Genomic DNA, 20786 nt, shown 5'->3' on the forward strand with positions numbered 1-20786 from the left:
AGTTACATTTACTAAGCTAACCTTCTATTTGAATACTACATTCATAAATTAAGTTTAGGTTGCATTAGTTTAAGGCTACATGGACAATGCTAAAGCAAATGGCCGAATAAATCCGAGCACAAATTGCTTGATTGTTTCAAATGCAAGAATTCAATTCTCGAATAGTAGTGAATATCTTCCATGTAGTACGCTATCACAGTTTTGATATGAAACTAGTCTTGTTTTTGTCAGAAACAAGTTCCTTATCATTGAAGATAGAAACAAGTTTTTTTTTTTTTTTAAATGTTAGAAGATATAGAAGAAAAATCAAGAAATAAAGATAAAAGGGCTAGTTGCACTGGAATTGCAAACTTATACATTGAGATTGAAGCTCGATAGTGAATTCTATAAAAAGGATTACCATCTTTCCTCTGCAGGTGTGTTTGCTTTATCTTTCACTAACATAATAGATTAATATTTTAAAAAAAATAAACAGCCACGACGGGATTGCATTTTTAGTAAGTATTTAAGCCTTTTTGAGTGCGACTGCACTTACCCTCACCTTTGTTGTTCATGCTGGAGTAGCATACTTAAAATCATGACTTTTAAGATTTGTTCTTTCTGGAGAAAGGGGGAGGCGGCAAATTATGGCATTGCACGAGGCGACAAATTGACTAGGACCGGCCCTGATGATATGTATATAAAAGACATGAATATAGGATGACTCAATTTGAAGTAATGCAGGGTGTTTCAAAATTAATATTAGAGTTTTGAAACTTTGTAGTATCTATTACAATTAACTTACAATTATAAATATTATATCAAATGAAAGAGTAACTCAAACAGTTTTGTACTCACGCATGTACATGCATTGTTTCTTCTGTCTGCCGTTAGAAAGAGCAAGTAGCATAGATGGAGACTAGAGAGCAGAAAGCTTTTTGTGTTTTAATAAAGACTGAATCTGTAGTTACAGTGCAACCGTTTATGTGAAGAATATTAAGGATACGCTTGCAACTACGTCCTTATCGTTTGCATTTGCTGCAGATCTAAAGTCTACAGACTACGGTTTACGTGCCAATTTCGCAAGTGAAATATTCCTGCATAACAATGAAGATTTTCTGGATCGTGTCGTCTTCAGTGATAAATCGACCTTTCACCTAAGAGCTAATGTGAACATTCATGTTTGCGAACTTCCTCGTGGCTAAGCGGTTAGCGTACGCGCCTTCGGCGTGGGAGACCCGGGTTCGATTCCCGGCGGGAGCTCATGTAGTTCGGATTCCACGTTAATCAGTAGGTCCACGTCTCATATAGCCTCGCTGCTGAACGGGACGCTAAACTAAAATCAACTCAACTCATAATGTTTGCATCTGGCCGTCAGCAAATCCTCAGGAGATAGTACAGTTGAAACGAGACTCCCCTAAATTGAATGTGTTTTGTGTCATATGGCAGAAACTTTATGGGCCTTTCTCGCCTATCGACTAGATGTGTGCCGTGTGACGAATGAATCTCACATCGAACACTTGTAGCAAAGACTGTTTGAGGTGCTCTTTTACTTGATGCATTGCTTATAATTGTACATAAAATGTAATAAGTACTACGAAGACTTAAAACTCCAAAATTTATTTTGAAACACCCTGCATTTCTCACCAACAGTGTTGGAACTAAGATGTAAAAAGGAGAGAAAATTTTCCTTAAAGTTATTATTTACAACGATATTATTATTAGTCGAGACTATAACTACAAAACAACATGAGTTAGTAGTCAAAAAATGTAATTAAATGTATACTCGGTGGCCCAGGTGGCCAAAGTGGCACACACGGGTGTGTCACTTGTTTAATCCGCTCCTGTGTGGACACTAATTAAAATATCCGGATATTATTCTTGCAAAATATGGCTGGACTATAGTTTATCATATTAATTTCTTTTTCTTCTGGTATCGAATTTCCTTTTCAAATTTCACCCCAGTCAAAAATTCGAGAATTTTCTAATTTCGAATTTCCTTTACTTCTTTTTTCCCTGTAGCTTCCTTAGTTGTAGAAAGACATCCTTAAGACTTGCCAGGGAGATACCTCGGATGGATACCTAACTGTTGACATCAATTGGACGGGCCTCCGCGCAGTGTTGCCAATTAGGGAAATTTAAATTATCCTATATTTGAGCAAAACATTAGAAATTTTTGTTTATAAATCGGTATTTATACGTCCGAGTGCAAGTCAACTTACGCCAATCGAAAATTTGTCCTTACTTAACAAACGCAAGTACAGATCGTTACAATGGGGCAATTAGGGGGCGTACGTAAAATTCGTATTTAGGTTCTAACCCTTGATTTTTCTAGTTTTTGCCTACTTTTCTGTTTACCGTAATATATTTTTGGTAATTAGAAACTTTATTCCTCAAATATCGCCATCATACTTGTAGGATATATTAGTGGTGCACCAATGTTTAATTTAAGATAATTTGCGTGTCTGGTAGCAGTGTTGCCAGCTACAGAAAATTTTAATTCCACATTTTAGGGGAAAATTTTGGAAAAATTATATGTTTTGTCTCTATTATTTACCTCTTGTTGGCTATATCGGAACAAACGTGCCAGTATCTGGAAGTCTCGTCTTTGCTCTACACAACGCACTATAGAAAGTTTCAATAAGATAATTAGGGGAAGTACAGTTGAGGTTTACAGTAGACCTTGTTCTCTAATTGGAAAGATAACTGATTTTTTTTAAAGGTAGAATGAGATATTTTTTATTGACATGCTTACTTTATTAGATATCGTCACAATACTTGTTGGATACATTAGAGGAATACCAAAGCTTATTTTAAGATAGTTTGTGTGTGTCTGATGGTAGTGTTGCCAGCTACAGAAAATTTTAATTCCAGATTTTAGGGACAAATTTTGGAAAAAAATCCCTTTTTATTTCTATTATTTCCTTCTTGTTGGCTACATTCGAACAAACGTACAAGTGTATAATAGCCTCATCCTTAGCCTACACAGCGCACCACAAAAGGCTTCACTAGAATAATTAGGGGAAGTACAGTTGAGGTTTATAATAAATTATTTTCTGGAAATGGTAAGAAAATGGCGAATTTGTGAGGTAGAATGAGATTTTTTTAAATTTCATGCTTACTTTGTTATATATCGCCATGATACTTGTAGGATATATTCTTGGAGTACTATGGTTTATTTCCAGATAGTTTTCCTCTGTCTGATGGCAGCGTTTCCAGCCAAAACAATTAATTCCCACTATTAGGTGAAAAATTCGAAACAATTCCCTTTTCCCCTCTATTATTACCCTCTTACTGGCTACATTGAAACAAACGTATCACTACCTGAAAGCTTCCTCTTTTCCCTACAGAACGCACCATAAAAAGTTTCAATAGGATAATTAGAGAAGCTGTAGCCTTGGCATATTTGATTTTTGCTTCTGAGGCGTAAAAAGTGTCAAAATTTCATGTGTATGACAGAATTTTTTTCCCCTCTTTGAATGGAAGCCAGCGACTTCAGGATTACACTGTACTTTGTCAACACACCAAAGATTTGTTTAGGTGACTTGAACTCATATAGCAGCAGTGGTGCTAGATACAAAAAATTTTGAAATTCGGTTGGGGAATTTTTTGTAAATTTTCACCCCTACATTTCCCTCAATAATTTCCCACCCGTTGGCAACAATGCAATGCAACTTACACCAAAAAATACCCACTTCTATTTTCTAAAAAACAAGACCTTAACCATATCAATCAAATGAATAGTTTTTGAGCAATAAGTCACTAACTGAAAATGTAGGAAAACGCCAAAAATGACCTGGGGCCGAAAGGAATAATCGCATAATTTTGCTCGTATAGGTACAAAGAAACAAATGATTTGTAAGTTACGAGGGCTTCGACTCAAGTTCTGTTGATTATTTCAATAATCTGCAACATAAATCAATAAATAATAGTTGCCAGAAAAAAAACAGACTTTTGAAAAAAAACATGAAAAAGAACGATGTTTTTTATTGAAAAAAACTTCACAGAAAAAAAACCGTTTTTTTACAACACTAAGTGTAGCTCATATATATAGAGCGTGGCGCTTTACAGAGCTGAGACGTGGATACTGAGAAAAACTGAAATATCCAAGCTGCAAGCACTTGAAATGTGGTGTTAGCGCAGAATGCTACACATATCATGGACTGAAAGGAAAAGGAATGAAGACGTACTAAAGGAAGCTAATGAAAGACGACAGATCATGAAGATAATAGGAAAAAAAGAAAAAAACAGCATGTTTAGCCACCTAATTCGGCATTCAGATTGAATAACCGTGTTGATAGAGGAAAAGGCAAAAAGAAAACCAGGAAAAGACCAAGGATAGAATATCTAGACGCAGTTACGAAGAAGAGGCCTTATAAAAGTACAAAACAGCTCTCCCAAGGGAGAGAAGTTTTAAAATTTCCGTGTTGCCCACCAACCTATGGTTGAGGAGAGAAAGAAAGATTATGATATATATTTCCATACAGTAATTTTATTCCGTCATTTTGTTAGGAAATTTTAAAGCAATATAATAGCAGTTCTGCCATGCTGATTTTAAATGCCTTGCATATTATTATCAAACGAAGACCTGATTTACATCTATTAAAAATATAGCCATGAATTTAATAGAACGAATTCAGTCTCATCTGCAAATATTGAAAGTTGAAGGTAAGATTTATTCCCTCGAATATAGGTTATTGAAAAGTAAATGAATAAATAAACCACATACGCTTACTTCATCATGGTTAATATATCAACGGCTCTTATCACACAGATAAAGTTTGCTTCTCGAAAGTTCCTTAGATTCTTATATAATTTCAAAAATAAATAAATAAAATAATAAATATAACAATTGGAATTGGGACGCTGCTGAACGTGCAAACCATGTGAGTTCGTGGTGAAAATCAGTTGTCTACGAGTTTCTCGGATTATCTCGTCCTTTTCACTACCAACTCTTCAATTGCTTTCTCATCATTTACTTATAAGTATCCTCTTTCTGATACAACTTTGCCCCTCTGCTCCACTGCGCTGAGTTCTGTTGTATCCCTACGTGGTGCACTTGTAGTATACAAGTTTGATATGTTGATATGAAATGTTAACCTCTTAACTCTCAATTCAAGCAGAGTTAACCAAGACATGGATACGTAAACATGTTTCAGTTTCTCAAATCGGAAACGTTAAGCCGGCCAGTAGCCCCGACCTTAATTCTCAGGACTACTCTCTTTGATCCAAATTCAAGGTCAAAATCTTTTGCAAAGGTCATCCTAATTTACTTTCCTAAAATATGCTTAGAGGGAGCAGCTACAAGTTTTATTTTATTTTATTTTAAATATCCGTCTAGCAGACTTCTGTGACTATACAGCTGGGGATGAGCCTAATAAACGTTATGCAATCCTGGTCATCCATATCTTTCTTAAAGTTTTTCTGATCGTAACTATCACGATATTTTATTAACTATCACGATTAGTGAGACTTGCAACAGAGTTGAAAGGTTTTTTCTTCTTTTTTTTTTAAAAAAAAAAAAAATACAATGTGCAGTATAAAGTTTTCAATAACTTTTCAAAAGATTTTTTCAAGAAGACTACATTCTCCTTCTTTCTCATCTAAGGCCTACTAATCAACATACGTACCAGAACTTTTGTCTATACTAAGCAGATGTACAAACTTTCATATAGTGATAAGCAAAATTCGTACGAAGTAATGGCGTCTCTAACAGAAGGTTTATCCCCTTAATTATCTTGTAAAAAATAGTTTATTTAATTATAATTAGAAAAATACCAAGAAAATTAAAATCACAGAAAGAAGATATTATTACAGAATAGTAACCAATAATACGTCAGAGAAACGATTAATGCTCATAACAAGACGTTAATGATGACGATGTGCTAATTTTAGCGATGGTGATGAAACCAGCGGCTTTTTTGTAACTTTTTTTTTTTTTTTCAATCAAGTTGATCAGGTCAGGTTTTCTTATAGAATTTAGAAGCCGAGGGCCTGGTTGGCTCAAATATGTATAAATCTTCCTACAGAGTCAAAGAACTTAACCATGTTAATTCGTGGAAATTCTTGCAAGAATTTAGTTACGAGAAGAAGAACACCATATGTTTTTCTATCCTGTGTTTGTTCCTTTTAATGTATAAATAAATAAATAAATGAAAGAGTACTAAATAACAACATATGATGCTAATAAATTAAGAAGAATCACGTTTCTGCACTCTGGCCAGGTCACTACTGTAGGCGACTTTCAGTCACGACTTGGCACCTTACGATATTTTAAATGCTTTTCTTTCAAGGGTACTTCCTTTTTACTTCCCTTTCCTTCCTTCCTTTCGAAATAAAACTTTCTTTCTCTTTGTAAAGACACACCGTAGGTACACTTTAAACCGGCACATTCGGGATCACGAGTGTACCGGATAATCGAACGTCAATATAGTTTTAATGGAATTGGAAACACCAAAAATAAACCACTCTAGATAAACTTGCAAACAATTAAAACATGTATTTTGTGTGTTTAAGCACATCATGAATCTGTGCTGACGATATCAATATCCTACTGCATCATACACTGTCGAAGAACCAACATTGAAATCACAAATGATTTCTCCTTTTTCGAGACAATTAATTACTTTTAATTTTTTACGCTTATTAGTTTTATTACCGCTTGAAGAATTCGTACTGGGCTCAACAAGATTTTACAATATGGCACACTGTATGGACAATCTGGGAGAAGGCAGCAGTTCTCCAGTAGCCAAGTTGGCGGAAATCATAGTGATTGGTACGGCAACGTGGACATTAGTCCCAGGCGTGGTCAGAGTGATTTAACGGCTGGGATACTGTGGGGCGGAAGGCAACGTGTAACCACCACCCTATTTTTCCCTAGTTTGCTGCCAGCAAAAAGAGAACATATGTACAATGGTATTTCGCAGGTCAAAATATAGCTCCGGAGGTAAAATATCCCCCACTCGGATCTTAAAGAAGAAATGAACAAAATAATCTAGATTTGGTAGGAGTTTGTGAAGTTAGATGGGAAGGTAAAATTTATTGATGACAGAGTTATTATGTTAAGACTTAAAGGGAAAACGAAGGATCTAGTGGTGATACAGACATATGCACCGACGACTTCGTATGCAAATGAAGAGGTAGAGGAAAATTATGAGAAAATAGAAGAAATTATAAACAGGGAGAAGAGGGGTGCGTGCTTAGTTGCAATGAGAGATTTCAATGCAGTTGTGGGAGAAAAACAGGAAGGTAGTATCGTAGGCAAATATGGTTTAGGCGAAAGAAATGAAAGGGGAGAGGGACTAGTGAATTTCTGTAGACAGAATTCACTAGTGATTGGGAACACTTGGTTCAATCAGCGCAAGAAAAGAAGATATACATGGAAATCGGAAGATATCAGATAGACTATATTATGATTCAGGACAGGTATCGGAATAGCTTGAAGAACGCTAAGACCCTTCCCGGGGCAGACATTTTCTCTGATCATAATCTTGTGCTGGCCGAAGTAGATATTCAACTGAAAAATATAGACAAAAAATAGGAAGCAAAGTGTTCAATACTGACAAGTTGAAAAGTGAGGAAGTAAGAAAGCTTTTCATTGAAAAATTCGAAGAAAAATATTCAAACGAGGAAAGAATAGGCGCAGGTAGTAACGGACGGTGAGAACATATTAAACTTTGCATACAGCAGGCTGCAGAAGTAGTAGGTTACCGCGAACACAAAACGGTTAAGAAACCATGGATTACGGAACAGATAATGCAGAAAATGAGGGAAAGGAACACGTGCAAACAGATTGATACAGAAGAGGGCATAAAGATGTACAGAAAGTTAAATAATAAGTTACGAAGGAAAACAGACAGAGCAAGGGAAGAGTTTTACAAAAGAAAATATGAGGATATAGAAGAATTAGAAAGAATTGGGAAATATGAGGAAATATATAAGGAGGTGAAGTCTATGAAATTTCAGCGGCAACAAGGGGGTATTACGATGGCAGTAGAAAATAAGAATACAAAGGTAGTCAGCGAGAGAAGTGAAATCATAGGAAGATGGAAAGAACATATCGAAAGAACCCTTTTTAGAAAGTAGGGATAGGCCGTGTAACCTAAATACTGAAGTAGAAAATGAAATAGGAGAATATGATAAAGGCTTTAGGATTCTTCGGGATGAGTTTGAAAGTGCTATGTACGAGATTAGGAATGGAAATGCAACCGGGATAGATAATATACCAATCGAATTCATTAAAAATACGGTAGACAAGGAAAAGAAAGAATTGTTCCGACTATGCAATGAAATATACGAAACAGGAGAATGGCCAAAAGACTTCCTGAAGACGATCATGTTATCGATGGCTAAGAAATCGAACCCAAAGAGATGTGAGGCTTATAGAACTATTAGTATCATATGTCATGCAGTTAAAATTCTGCTCCGAATACTGAACAGAAGATTATACGGAAGAACAAAAGAAAAGTTGTGGAGGAACAGTTCGGGTTCAGGAGAGGTAAGGGCACTAGAGATGCAATTGGATTATTAAGGGTGATCGGTGAAAGGTTTATAGAAAAAGGGAAAAGATGTATGCTGTATTTATTGATCTAGAAAAAGCTTTTGACCGCGTGAGTTGGGAATTGTTGTTGGGAGTTCTAAAGAAGATTGGGTTGGAATGGAAAGATCGAAGACTCATAAGAAACTTATACAAGAACCAACAAGTAAGTGTTAGAATAGGAGAGGAACTAACAAAGGAAAGTGCAACTGGAAGGGGAGTTCGACAAGGATGCTGTCTCTCGCTAACATTATTTAATTTCTATTTAGAAGAGATAGTAAAAAAGAGCCTACATGATGAAGACAGTATTTCGGTAGGAGGTAGAATGATTAGATGTATAAGATTTGCAGACGACATGCTGCTTGTTGCAAAATCTGAAGAAAAAAATCAATAGGATGTTAGAAAATTTGAGGAAGGGTTTCGAAGAATGTAGGATGAAAATAAATATTAGAAACACAAAAGTCATGGCGTTTGGAACGAAGCGGTCTGTGTCAAATATAAAAGTGGGAAAATAGAAAATAGAACAAGTGAATAGTTCTCGATATCTAGGTAGTATTCTTAGTAATGAAGTGCGAATGTGAAATAAAAGCAAGGATACGAATGACGAAAAAACCCTTTAGGAGGAAGAAAATTCTGTTTTGTGGGACCTTGAAGAAAGATTTGAGGAAAGGACTCATAAAATGCTTCGTGTGGAGTGTTGTACTCTATGGGGTGGAAACATGGACATTACGTAAAAGTGATGAGAAACGACTCGGGAAGCCTTCGAAATGTGGGTGTGGAAAAGAATGGAAAGAATTAGTTGGATCGAGTGGAAAACGAATGAGAGGATGTTAGAAATGGTGGGGGAGAAAATAACGCTTTTAGATATTCTTGAAGAGAGGAAGAGAAACTGGTTGGGACTTTGCCTGAGAAGAAATTGTATCATGAGGGACGCGTTAGAGGGTATGGTGGCAGGATAAAGAGAGCGAAAGGCGAAGGAGGTTACAATTAATGGACGATATAAAAACAGAAAGGTCATACGTGAAGGCGAAGAGGTTAGCTGAAGACTGTGGAGCATGGAAGCTTCTCAGCTGCGGCAAGTGACCTGCCAATAAGAGCAGGATACCTATGATAATGATGTATGGACAATTGTAATATAGTCCAGACGTGACATATAACCCGGTAGAAAAAGGAAACACTGTACTGAAATAAAAACTGACAGTCACGATAAACACCAAGCAAACTAAAAAATGCGGACAGCGCAATTGACGTGACCTGGCAGTCGAGATAAACAAACGCCTGAATCCACTCGAAAAAGACGCGAGGGGTTCAATTGGTGCCGGATTGCACAGTGTGCCAGACCGTAGAATACCATATTAAAGAGCGCCTAGTGTAGCACTATATGATCAAGAAGTCTGTAACTGAAAATATTCTGTTATATGGAGTATAAGACATCATTAAATGACAAGAGATAATCTACTTTGACAGCATTACCTGAAGGCATCACTACTGCACGATAAATTTCATGGTAATTTAGACATTTTAAATGAATTCCATGCATGGTCTAGCAAACGAGAGAACAGATATGATATGATTTTAACGCTGTAGGAACTTGTAGTTGAAATATTTACGATCAACGTTGTCATTGAAATTCTCGAAGGACCAAGGAAGAATTTCATAGGAGGGTACAATTTAGAACTTTCAAAATTATTCGAATAATTATGCAAATATTCGCTACTCGAATAATTTTAGTTATTCGAAAAAAGATTGTTTGAATAACTAATTTTTTAACAGCACAAGTATAATTCTGTCCATTAAGAACTTGTATGTATTGTCTTTCAGCTACAAACTAAAATTGACCTTCTTAGCGAAATAAATAAGCCGACGTCGCAAACGTAACCTGAACTCAATGGTGATTATAGCACCGCAAAGATCCAATGGTTGAGTAATGGCAAACAGAACCTCTGAAAGCTATACATGCTTGAAAATTCATTTCAACCACTATTTTCTAACAGCTTTTGTAATTGAATTTATTGGATTCATAGAAACAGTCTTCAGCAAATAATTAACCCAGAACAAATTAATATTTAAAGCTACAAACGAGAGAAGTTAAACTATTAACGCTCTCGCTTCGTAGTGGGGAGATCCTAGATTCGAATACTGAAGCATTCTAACGAAGTTTCTTCGGAGTTTTCTTCTAAGGCAAATATTGCTCATCAAAACTGAGATATAATTGATTTTCTACCACTTTCACTTCAGCCAAGGTTTGTTTTTCCGTCCACAAAGTGAAAAAGATGAGTCTGAGCCGAAAACAAAGGCACTTACATGAAAGGAAGAAAGAACTTATATATATAAAACGAGTTCTTACCTTGTGTTCTGTAGTTAGCCCAAATTTCATTCGGATAAATTTCTTCAGATGTGCCATTGTTACAATGGCTGGACATTGCAAGTATCTTCTGTGAGGAACAGGCTGAAAGGAAAAAGAGATAATGATCTATATTGATAGAAAAAAGTATGCAATCACTAATAGTAAAAAAGCTAGTACTAGTACCGTAAAACGGGGTTCTTTGGGGCACACATTTTTTGCATGTTGCTCTCTAATGGCAACTTCCGAAACCACTGGACAGTGCATTATCGGAAGTACAGCATTTCGAAGTGTGCTGTGGATGTGTAAAGGAGGAGTTTTTGTTGACAAACTTTTATCGTATATGCAGAGGGTAGAGTAGCCGTTACGAACACTGGGACCTAAAATCAATATTGAATACCTTGATTATTGAATACAGTTTAAAAAAAAAAATCGTGTCCCAAACGCTAAATTTCGTCTTTTTCGTGACTTTCATGACCGTTTTCTGATTTCCTGACTTTTTCGTGACCGATAGACACCTTGTATAATTACGCATACAATCATGACTGTGAATGTCAGGCGTCACTTTATATAGATAGATAGATATATTAAGCAAGTTATCACTTGCATTCCTTTAATATCTTGTTTTCTCTCGTTTTATTGTTAGAAAAGGTAAATAAAATAAAAATGAAACAAAATTAAAGCAAATTATCACACTTTGAAGAAAACAAGATTCGATTATTTTGTCTATGAGATTAACATTTCCGACAATAAATCGAAAAGCTAGACAAATTGAGAGATGATCTATTATTGTCATTATTATTATTAGTTGATAATCACGAATTTAAAAATCTAAGCGATTATTATCCAATACAATTATACTTTAAAAAAGTGAAAAGTGAATAAATAATAATGATAATAAATATGACTTACTTCAGGTTCAGATCCGCTTTCAGAACTTCTAGTGGAAAGGCAATCCCAATCTTCCCGTGGTAAATCACTGTAAGATAAAATAAATGCATAAATTTAATAATTTAATTTTTAAATAATTTGTAAACAAAATACCACTACATTAAATATTAAATTAAATGAAAGGAAGAATACTAAAAAAAAAAAAAAAAAAAAAAAAAAAAAAAAAAAAAAAAAAAAAGCAGGTGCATGATTAGCTTACATCTTTGTTACATGCATAACGCACCTAAAGACACTTGAAATATAATGAAATATTACGATTTCGAATTCAGGTATCAAAAAATTACGGAGAATACATGTAAATTATTGGATTTCGATTTGAATTCCTTCAAATTTGCAACGAAAGCGATATGATTTTACATTACTATATCGCCAAGTATATGCAGGATTGGCTCATACTGGCCACATACACTACACTATCTCAGACACCATTAATATATTTACAAACAAATAAGACCTTGGTTGTACAGTGATGAAATGGGTCAGAAAGTTATTGACATGACCTGGAAGAACTATCGATCCGGACAGACCCGGCATGACCCAGAGACGACGAGTGATCGTCATATACATTAGGATCGTCATGCTAATGTAATTCTTAACAAACACGGGGTTTTCTCCTTTCTATCTTCTCATTAAATCTATAATTATCTTTCTAATTTGTTGTATGCGTCTCTCTCTCTCTCTCTCTCTCTCTCTCTCTCTCTCTCTCTCTCTCTCTCTCTCTCTATCTCTCTCTCTCTCTGTTAGAGGATTGCACTGAAATATAACTATAAAGTTTATGAGAAATAAACGTTTGAGGATCACCGAGAAGACAAGTCAAAAGATTTTCTTATGGAAGTTCGCCAAAGTTTAATCAAGCGAAATTACAAAACTCGCTGTTCAGAATTAAAAGATGTCACTGATTTGTTTTGATTTGATTCTGAGTTTAGCAGTAAGGCTACATGAAACGTAAATTTACAGCTTAACGTGGAATCCGATCCCTCCGGGAATCGAACCCGGATTTCAAACGCCAAAGGCGCATACGCTAACCGCTTAGCCATGAGGGAGCTCCCGAATAATGTTTGTTAAAGCTTTTTTGTATAATCTGTGTCCAAAAACCACTGTAATATTTTTCAGTATGGGAAGACAAACAAATATGACATTGTTTGTTTACATTTGAAACATTCAAGACATGGATTTTGATTAAGAAATGCCATCCCCACTTTTTCGAAATTAGTAAATTACTTGAAGACAATGAAATTATATATATATATATATATATATATATATATATATATATATATATATATATATATATATACAGGGAGTCCATAAAGTCCTGCAGGAAAGTAAAACTTCGTAACTACGTACTACTTGGAAACTACGTAATGTATAAACAAATACTTCGAGAAAGGTTCAGAGTTTTGTTTCAGCTAGTTAAGATTCATCGCCAAATCTCCAACTGTGCACCATTCAAGTCCAAACACACTTGCAGTCCTTTTTGGGAAACCTAGAATTGCGTGTTGGGGATGCTCGTCTCGAATGTTCAAAATCACATCAGTTATTTTGTTCTTGAGATCGTGCAGATTAGCTGGCTTCTGCAAATACACCTTGGTCTTCACGTGTCCCCACAGCCAGTAATCACAAGGCGGCAAATCTGGTGATCTTGCAGGCCAAGGTGTGGGTCCTCTTCGGCCAATCCATCTCTCCTTAAATTCTTCGTTAAGAAACTGTCGAACTTGAAGGGCATAGTGCGGCGGTGCCCTATCCTGTTGCATGTGGACCTCATTAAGGATGCCTAACCTAAGTTCTGGCCAAAGGAATATCTGTAGCATGTTTAGATAATTGTTACCATTTACCGTCTCTTCCTCGACGAAAGAGGGGCTGATAATGTGGCCCATTGAAACAGCACACCACACATTGACTTTGGGACTACCCCGCTTGTGCTCCTCGAATAATGTGCTCCTCCACCTCCCAAATTTGGCAGTTGTGCCTGTTCACTTTTCCCGACACATGAAATGTGGCTTCATCTGAAAACAGAAATCGAGACAGAAGGTCATCATCTTCTTGTAAGCGGGTAAGCATTGACTCACAGAATTCCATTCTCATGTCACAGTCTTCCTCCATCAGCTCGTGCACAAATTTTAACTTATAGGGCCGGACCTTCAAATTCTTGCGTACGATCTTGTGTAACGTTGACTTCGGTATTCCCAATTCCAATGACCTACGTTTTAGTGACTTCATTGGACTCCTGGCTACGCTGTCCTGTAATATGTGAATCACATCGTCAATCGTTCCAGGCCTTCCACTGCATGGTAAATCTGACACACTTCCCGTTTCTTTGAACTTCTCGCACCACCTCTTGATACTTGTTTCTGATGGGGGTGTTTTCCCATACGTTGTTTGGAACTTTCTCCGCACTAAAACACAAGATTTTAATTCCGCAAACCACAAAACACATTGTGCCTTTTCTTTAATAGAGGCCATCTTAAGTCACGTGATTACCAGCACAAACGTCATCGAGCATTGTGGCCACAACAAAACTTTAAACTTCTCTTCTTCCAACTCGAAAAATTTATACACTTAAACGTAACGGTTTCGAAGTTTTGGAGTTTTAGTTTCCTGCAGGACTTTATGGACTCCTTGTATATATATATATATACAGTATATATATGGCCGGATTTAAGAGGTGCACCGGTGCACGTTCACTCCCCCTCCTTCGTTATAAATATACACTAAAATGAGAAGCTAGAAGTGAAAATAGCAACACTTTCCGAAACTTTCTGCCATCATGTTTCTGTTTGGGGCTTAAAAGAAAGCAAAAGCAATAGTTTAAGTCGATTTTCTGAAGGTTGAAAGAAAAGGATTCACCAACAAAGCAATATAACATTTGTCAAGTGGGGAAGAAAACAGAAGCCAGAAGGAGAGAAGAACAATTTTTCCTGCATATCACTTGCGACCCTCTTTAAAATATTTCCCGCTCCCCCCCCCCCCCGTTCTATGTATCAGCGTTGTCAGGTATAAAGAATATTGTCACATGTCACTTTAAGGAGTTTCAATGAGACTGTGAGACTGGTTATTTTGGTAGTTACGGTGCACCCCTCTCAAAAAATCCTGAATCCGACCCCCCTCTCTCTCTCTCCCTCTTTCTCTCTCATATATATAGGCCTATATTACAGGCGCGGATCCAGGGGGGCTTAGGAGCTATATCCCCCCCTTGACGCTCAGATATACACTAGATAAAATGAGCTTCAATCCTGCTTTACACTGGATAAAGCGGCAAACTATGGTTTAGCCCCTTCCTTGATCATATCCTAGATCCACCACTGTATACAGGATGTTTCAAAACAACACCGAAAACGTTTGGGAGATGATTCCTGAGACCAAGATAAGACAAAAAATGTAGACCAACCTGGGTGCACAAACGCTTCCTTTCGAAGTTATAAGCAGCCGAAAACATGGGAAAACGAACTTTAAAGGTCCATAGCTCCAAAACTATGGGACCTATCGTAGTCGGTTCAAGACTTCACTTAGGAACTAATGTGTGTTTTATCCAAATATTCACGTTTCATAATTCTGCGGTACTTCCACAACAATTTTTACGGAGGTAGTTGGACAGTACTTCAAATTATATGACCATAGCCAAACTCCCTCTATAAAAATTGCTTCGTGAGTATCTTAAGTGAGTCTAGCTTCTTTCGGAGTTCAAACCCAGGCCGCACGCACCAAAGAATAGAGATTTTTCAATGAAGCCAAATATTTAGCAGCTCCCATACCAACTTACACATGATTTTAAAAAAAAATCGTCGGTACTAAGACGTAAGACATCTATGCATGTAATCTTAGTCGGTACTAAAGAAACCTGTAAAGCCACAAAATGCCAGGTTGAATTTAGGCACATTAAAGTGTCACGGCTTACTAATTATCTGAGATCACATTGTTACTTACGATTTGTTTATAGAGAGGTGTACGGAGCAGTTTTAACACCAACTTTTTTTCTTCTTTCTTAAATTTTGTCTAAGCAAGATGTGAATCTTTAAACACAGTTGTCGCAAAGCGTATGTTTTGAGAGTTCGTGCTTTTGGTATAGTGCCTATGACGTGTGTGACGTAAACTGACGTGATGTAAATAGATGAACCCAAATTCTTTTGTAGTCTCTCTGGCGTCCTTACAGAAGCTTCTGGTAATGTTGGTTTCGTAGTCTTCAATATGGCATTTTTGCACTTAACGGAGTAAAATATACTGAAACATATTATGTGGCAGGCTGGCCGCGTGTAATTGCATGGCTCCGTGGTGAATTCCATAATTTCCAATGTTGACCCTGCACACCGTGAGGCAATTGAGAAGCTAATACCTCATCATATGATCTAATTCACGACCTTGAGATTTAGAAGTATACACAGTATACTCTGAGTCACCATAGTAATCTAACAGTACAGCTTTATATTATCAAATGAGATCACTTGTTCTTAGAACAATGGCTCTTTACTTTCAGATCTGCATGACACATCCTACTTGGTCCATTTCGCAACTTTTCGGTCTCGTTTTATTATATCAAATATAGATGTCACTTCTCTCTTTGAATATAGATGCCCTTGAGGTCAATGAATAAACATTACAGACAAATAAGATTATTTGTAGGGCTTTCGACAGCAGCTCTTAAAAATAAGGCCGAATTTCCAATCGATGGAGTGAAAGGATGTAAACGTATGGAAAATAAAAATAATACAACATAATCATAATGGAGCGATTCGGTAGCAGCAACAATTCAATACTTTATCAATTATTGTACTTTCCTTACAACCTCAACACTGACATAGCACAGTACACATCTACAATATACTAGTGGAACTTATTAATACCCAGTAAGAATTCATGGATCTGGCCCAAAGTTTGTACACAACACAAAATGGTGAATGTAAGTGGTACTGATTACAACATGGTGCATGTGGGACATTCCGAACATGTTATACGGAGTGTTCAAAAACATTCAGAGCTCAACTTAATAGCAAGTATATTCATCCCAAAAGGATATATGTGAAGCTGATCTACAAATTCCGAATGTCTGGGATATAGCGTCTCACGCTCACTGAAAAAACTGGCGTAGCTGAGCGATGATCGTTGGTGGGACCAGACTGACGATCAGGCGCCGTCTCACCATGCTCCACAAGTGCTCATTAGGGTGTAAATCTGGTCACTAAGCAGGTAAGGGTAGAATGCATATTTTGAGTACAGCACGCTATGTTGTCCTGGAGGTATGAAGACATGCTATATCTTCTGGAAGTCCCCAGACAAGTAGGAGGATAGGACTGACGACAGTGCGAATGTACAACGCAGTAATCATACTTCTGAATTACGATCAGGAGCGAATGGGATGTAATTATAGTTCTTCGTCCTGTATGGTGAGTGCAAACACACACTGGACTTCCCCACTGACCAACATGTCTATGGAAACTTACATTGCCATGACCATTTCTGTAACAGAAAGGATTCCCATCGGTGAGCACTGCCACTCCCCTATTCGCTTCGCTTTCGCTTGTTTAGTGGTCGTGCACTCATATGGGATGCTAGTGAGTCTGATTACACTATGGCCACCTTCCTGTCAGTTAGCAAGGGGAGGGGGGAGCGAAAGATCCTTGTGTTCAGGCGCTTCCCTGTGCATCGTTGAATACGTCTATGGTGGGAGTCGTCTACGTCTTAATGTGTACACAACCGCTTGGCTACTGACACGTCACAACCCACGTAGCGGTAATTCTGCGGAATGACTACTTATAGTTAGTCTCTCCTAGAGCCTCACCACAACACCAAGTTTTAAATAATTTAATTGCACAATAGGCGTAATCTTTCACTGCAGACAAATTATGATCCAAACAATACGATACCTGACGATCTTTTAGCTACGGACACTTATGATACCATGCAATAAGGTTATCGCCATTATTATAAAGGAAATCAGTAATTAATGCTTAAAACGGAACTGTATGTTTCCATTAGGAACTTGAATCGCTACAAACTAAAAGAAGGAATGTCATAATTGTTGTATAGGTAAGTATTCTTCTCTCGGCTTGCAGCGATAAAAGTTCAACTTTCAGAGATGTAATTTCCCTCAAGAACCACCTCTGGTTTCCATTAATTTTATATGCTATCAGATGAAAAGCTACAACTTTAGATACAAGGATTGGTCAAGTTGATACGGGATTTTTAAAAGTGTTTACAGTCGAATCCTAGATGGAACTAGCGCATGCGGTAGGAACTGCAAACTGTGTGTGTCCTCTTACTGATAGGCGGCACTAATTTCGCGCGCCAGTCTGAAGATCAGTGTATAAGATGGTGAACAACAGTGTGAACATGCGCAGGACCGGCATGTGGTGATGAAGGTTTTAGTAAACGAGAGCATAAAACCAGCTGAAATTTACAGAAGTCTTTAATCATAATACATTGATGAGAAACCCAGATGCAGCAATCCTTTTAAATGGTGCAAGCGCTCCAAAGATGACCGAAAGTCTGTCACTGATGATCCTGGTCGTGCTGGATCCCAGCCCACAGTAGTCGTTCCTGAGAATATTCAAAGCGTTGAACATCTTATTACTGACAATCACATAACTTGTGAAATTGCAAAAGTGCGTAATATTTCGTTGGGAAGAATAAACACAATTTTCTTGACCATTTGATGTTCCGAAAGTGAGTGCCCGCTTGGTTCCAAAACAGACTTCTGCTTTTGACCGGTAGAAGAGTTGAAGTCCGGATTGAATTGAAGGACTCCTTACAGCTCGGATACCAGTGCCAAATAAATATAACCTGTTTTGAATCCTAAAAGAATTCCTCGGAAAGGTCAAAATTTGTTCGGGAATGATGAAGTGAAGCAGGTTGTCCTAGAATAGTTTAGACCTACAGCCAAATGCCGAAGCCTTTCAGGTATTAGTTAAACGCGAGGATAACGTATAACTATAGTAGGGGGTTATTTGGAAAAATAAATGAAATTTACTCTTCTTGTTTCTTTAAAACAAAAAGTCCCGCATTACCCTGAATGTCCCTCGTACTTCGTTAAACGTCACATGTTTTAACAATGCAATACTTTCTTCATTTTTTTTAAACAAAAGGTTTTCATGTTTCATTTATTTTACAAGAAATATTGGTATGTGTATCTGCTTTAAAAAAGAAAAGAAAAAGCCAACCACATGATGTAATTTTCCTCTTTCGGAATTGTAACAAAAAAATCAAACGAAGTACAATATAGAACTTTTTTGTGTGGAAATTCAAACCATCTATTGATTTTTCGTTTTTTTCCTCTTTCTCTCTCTCTCGACATCGGTTCAATTCTTTCTGTTCAGGGTCTCTTCACCCTGATATGTTCTGTCCCTGCCCAGTGAGTTTTCCCCTCACTTTACCTGGCCTGTTTTTAGGGAGTAGAAAAGAGGGTTGGGAGGGGAGGGGGAGTTACCAAGGCAACTACTGCCATCTGACGGATCGATAAGAAGGGGAAGGGGCGAGGAAACACTGTAGCCTTCTCATCCAAATTTAATTTTCAGACAGCACGAGGCAACGTTGTTTGCTGGCAACGAAAACTTGCCTCCCTGTGATTGAAACAGGATAGGTACAGGAGGGGAAATTACAGGGTATAGTCAATGAGAAGGGAAGAGTAAGCGTATACAATATTGTATCGTCGTATCTCATTCAAAGTTCCACACAGCTTTGCAATTGGATTAATAACATCACTAAGTGGAATGCAAAACGTTGTTAGCCGCAGCTAGGGGGTGAAACAAGACATAAATAAAAGCAATCTTTTGCTAAACTTCCCTCTTACACTGGAAAGTACGTGAGAAGAAGGCGAAATATATTTGCTACAACCACAAAATTAAACTCCGCTCTCAACGAATGCTATGAAGTGCATACGTCATGATTGAAAAAGGATCACAAAGTGTTAGCAGTGTGAGAGTGAGTCATCCATAACTAGTACCGAAATACAACACCGGAACTCCTGCTCAACTGTTGAAACATGACCTACAGTTAGTGCCCTTTCGTAGCAAAGTCCGATTCGAACCCCACTTTACACAGAAAGTAGGGTGGGTCAGTGGTAGAACCTCATTTCTGGTGTGATTAGTCCCTGGTTCGATTCCAGGCCATTACATTGTACCTGTGGGTTTTCTGGGGCTTCTCCCGTTTCCTCCCACATTATCATTTCACATATTTTTTCATATTCGTTCAATTCCATTAATCACCCGTCTCTGTAGCATAAGGGCATAAGTGTAGGGCTACAATTAGAAAAGAAATTCTGCCACTTCACACATTACGTCAGTGATAATTTCAGATTTCAAGTCGGGGAGAAGGTGGGAGGTATTTAATACACGAAGCGTGAAAACCAGTATTGCAAAAATAGTTATAATACACATTCAGTATGATCGAAGACTGGGACCCGCAATGGAGATTTGTAGCTTCAGGGAATCTTCCCTGGACCACACACTTCATATAATTATTGCAGTAATCCTGTTTTGTATAGCCTCTACGCTAGAAAGTCATATTAAACTCCAATCAAACTAAGTACATGTCTGGTTATAGGTTAAAATTTATTCGTGTGACCTGACTTATAACAAAACTGATGATGGATAGTATTGAATATCCAGTTATTATGTGAAGTACAAATTGATACTGAATAATTTATTACACGGATATTTTGGACTACTCCTAAAATATCTACGTGAAAACTAAAAATGAAGTAAAAGCATGCCATTGGTCACATACCAATGCTTCACCATATTTAATACTTTTTTGTTTGTTCCGCACATTTACTATCTGTAAATCTTTTTTGAACTTTAACAAAAGTACTATAGTATATTACATGGTCATTAACGACATATTTGGTTTTTGAGAAAGTAACGATAACAGCGGAATAATTATCATCGTTGACAACTCACAAGCTGACGAGTTCCTTAATTATTTCCCTTTGTTGAAGAAGGTGTTATATGGTTGTTCCGAGAATTACAACAAGGATGTCGAACATGG

The 20786-nt window shown here is 37.1% G+C and overlaps 1 protein-coding gene across 3 annotated transcripts in view; it reads right to left on the bottom strand.

Moving 5' to 3' along the window:
• LOC145671197 (uncharacterized) overlaps positions 1–20786 on the bottom strand; it is a 358295-nt gene that overhangs the window by 16708 nt on the left and 320801 nt on the right. For all 3 annotated transcript variants that reach the window (XM_081740048.1, XM_081740050.1, XM_081740049.1), the window contains exons 6-7: positions 11772–11838; positions 10863–10964 (exon numbers count right to left, since the gene is read on the bottom strand). In XM_081740048.1, coding sequence (XP_081596174.1) covers positions 10863–10964; positions 11772–11838 — 169 coding nt within the window. The remainder of the gene's footprint in view (positions 1–10862; positions 10965–11771; positions 11839–20786) is intronic.

This window comes from Thermobia domestica, chromosome 15 (genome assembly GCF_964235325.1).
Source record: "Thermobia domestica chromosome 15, izTheDome1.hap1.1, whole genome shotgun sequence".
In the NCBI taxonomy this organism is placed as follows: domain Eukaryota; kingdom Metazoa; phylum Arthropoda; class Insecta; order Zygentoma; family Lepismatidae; genus Thermobia; species Thermobia domestica.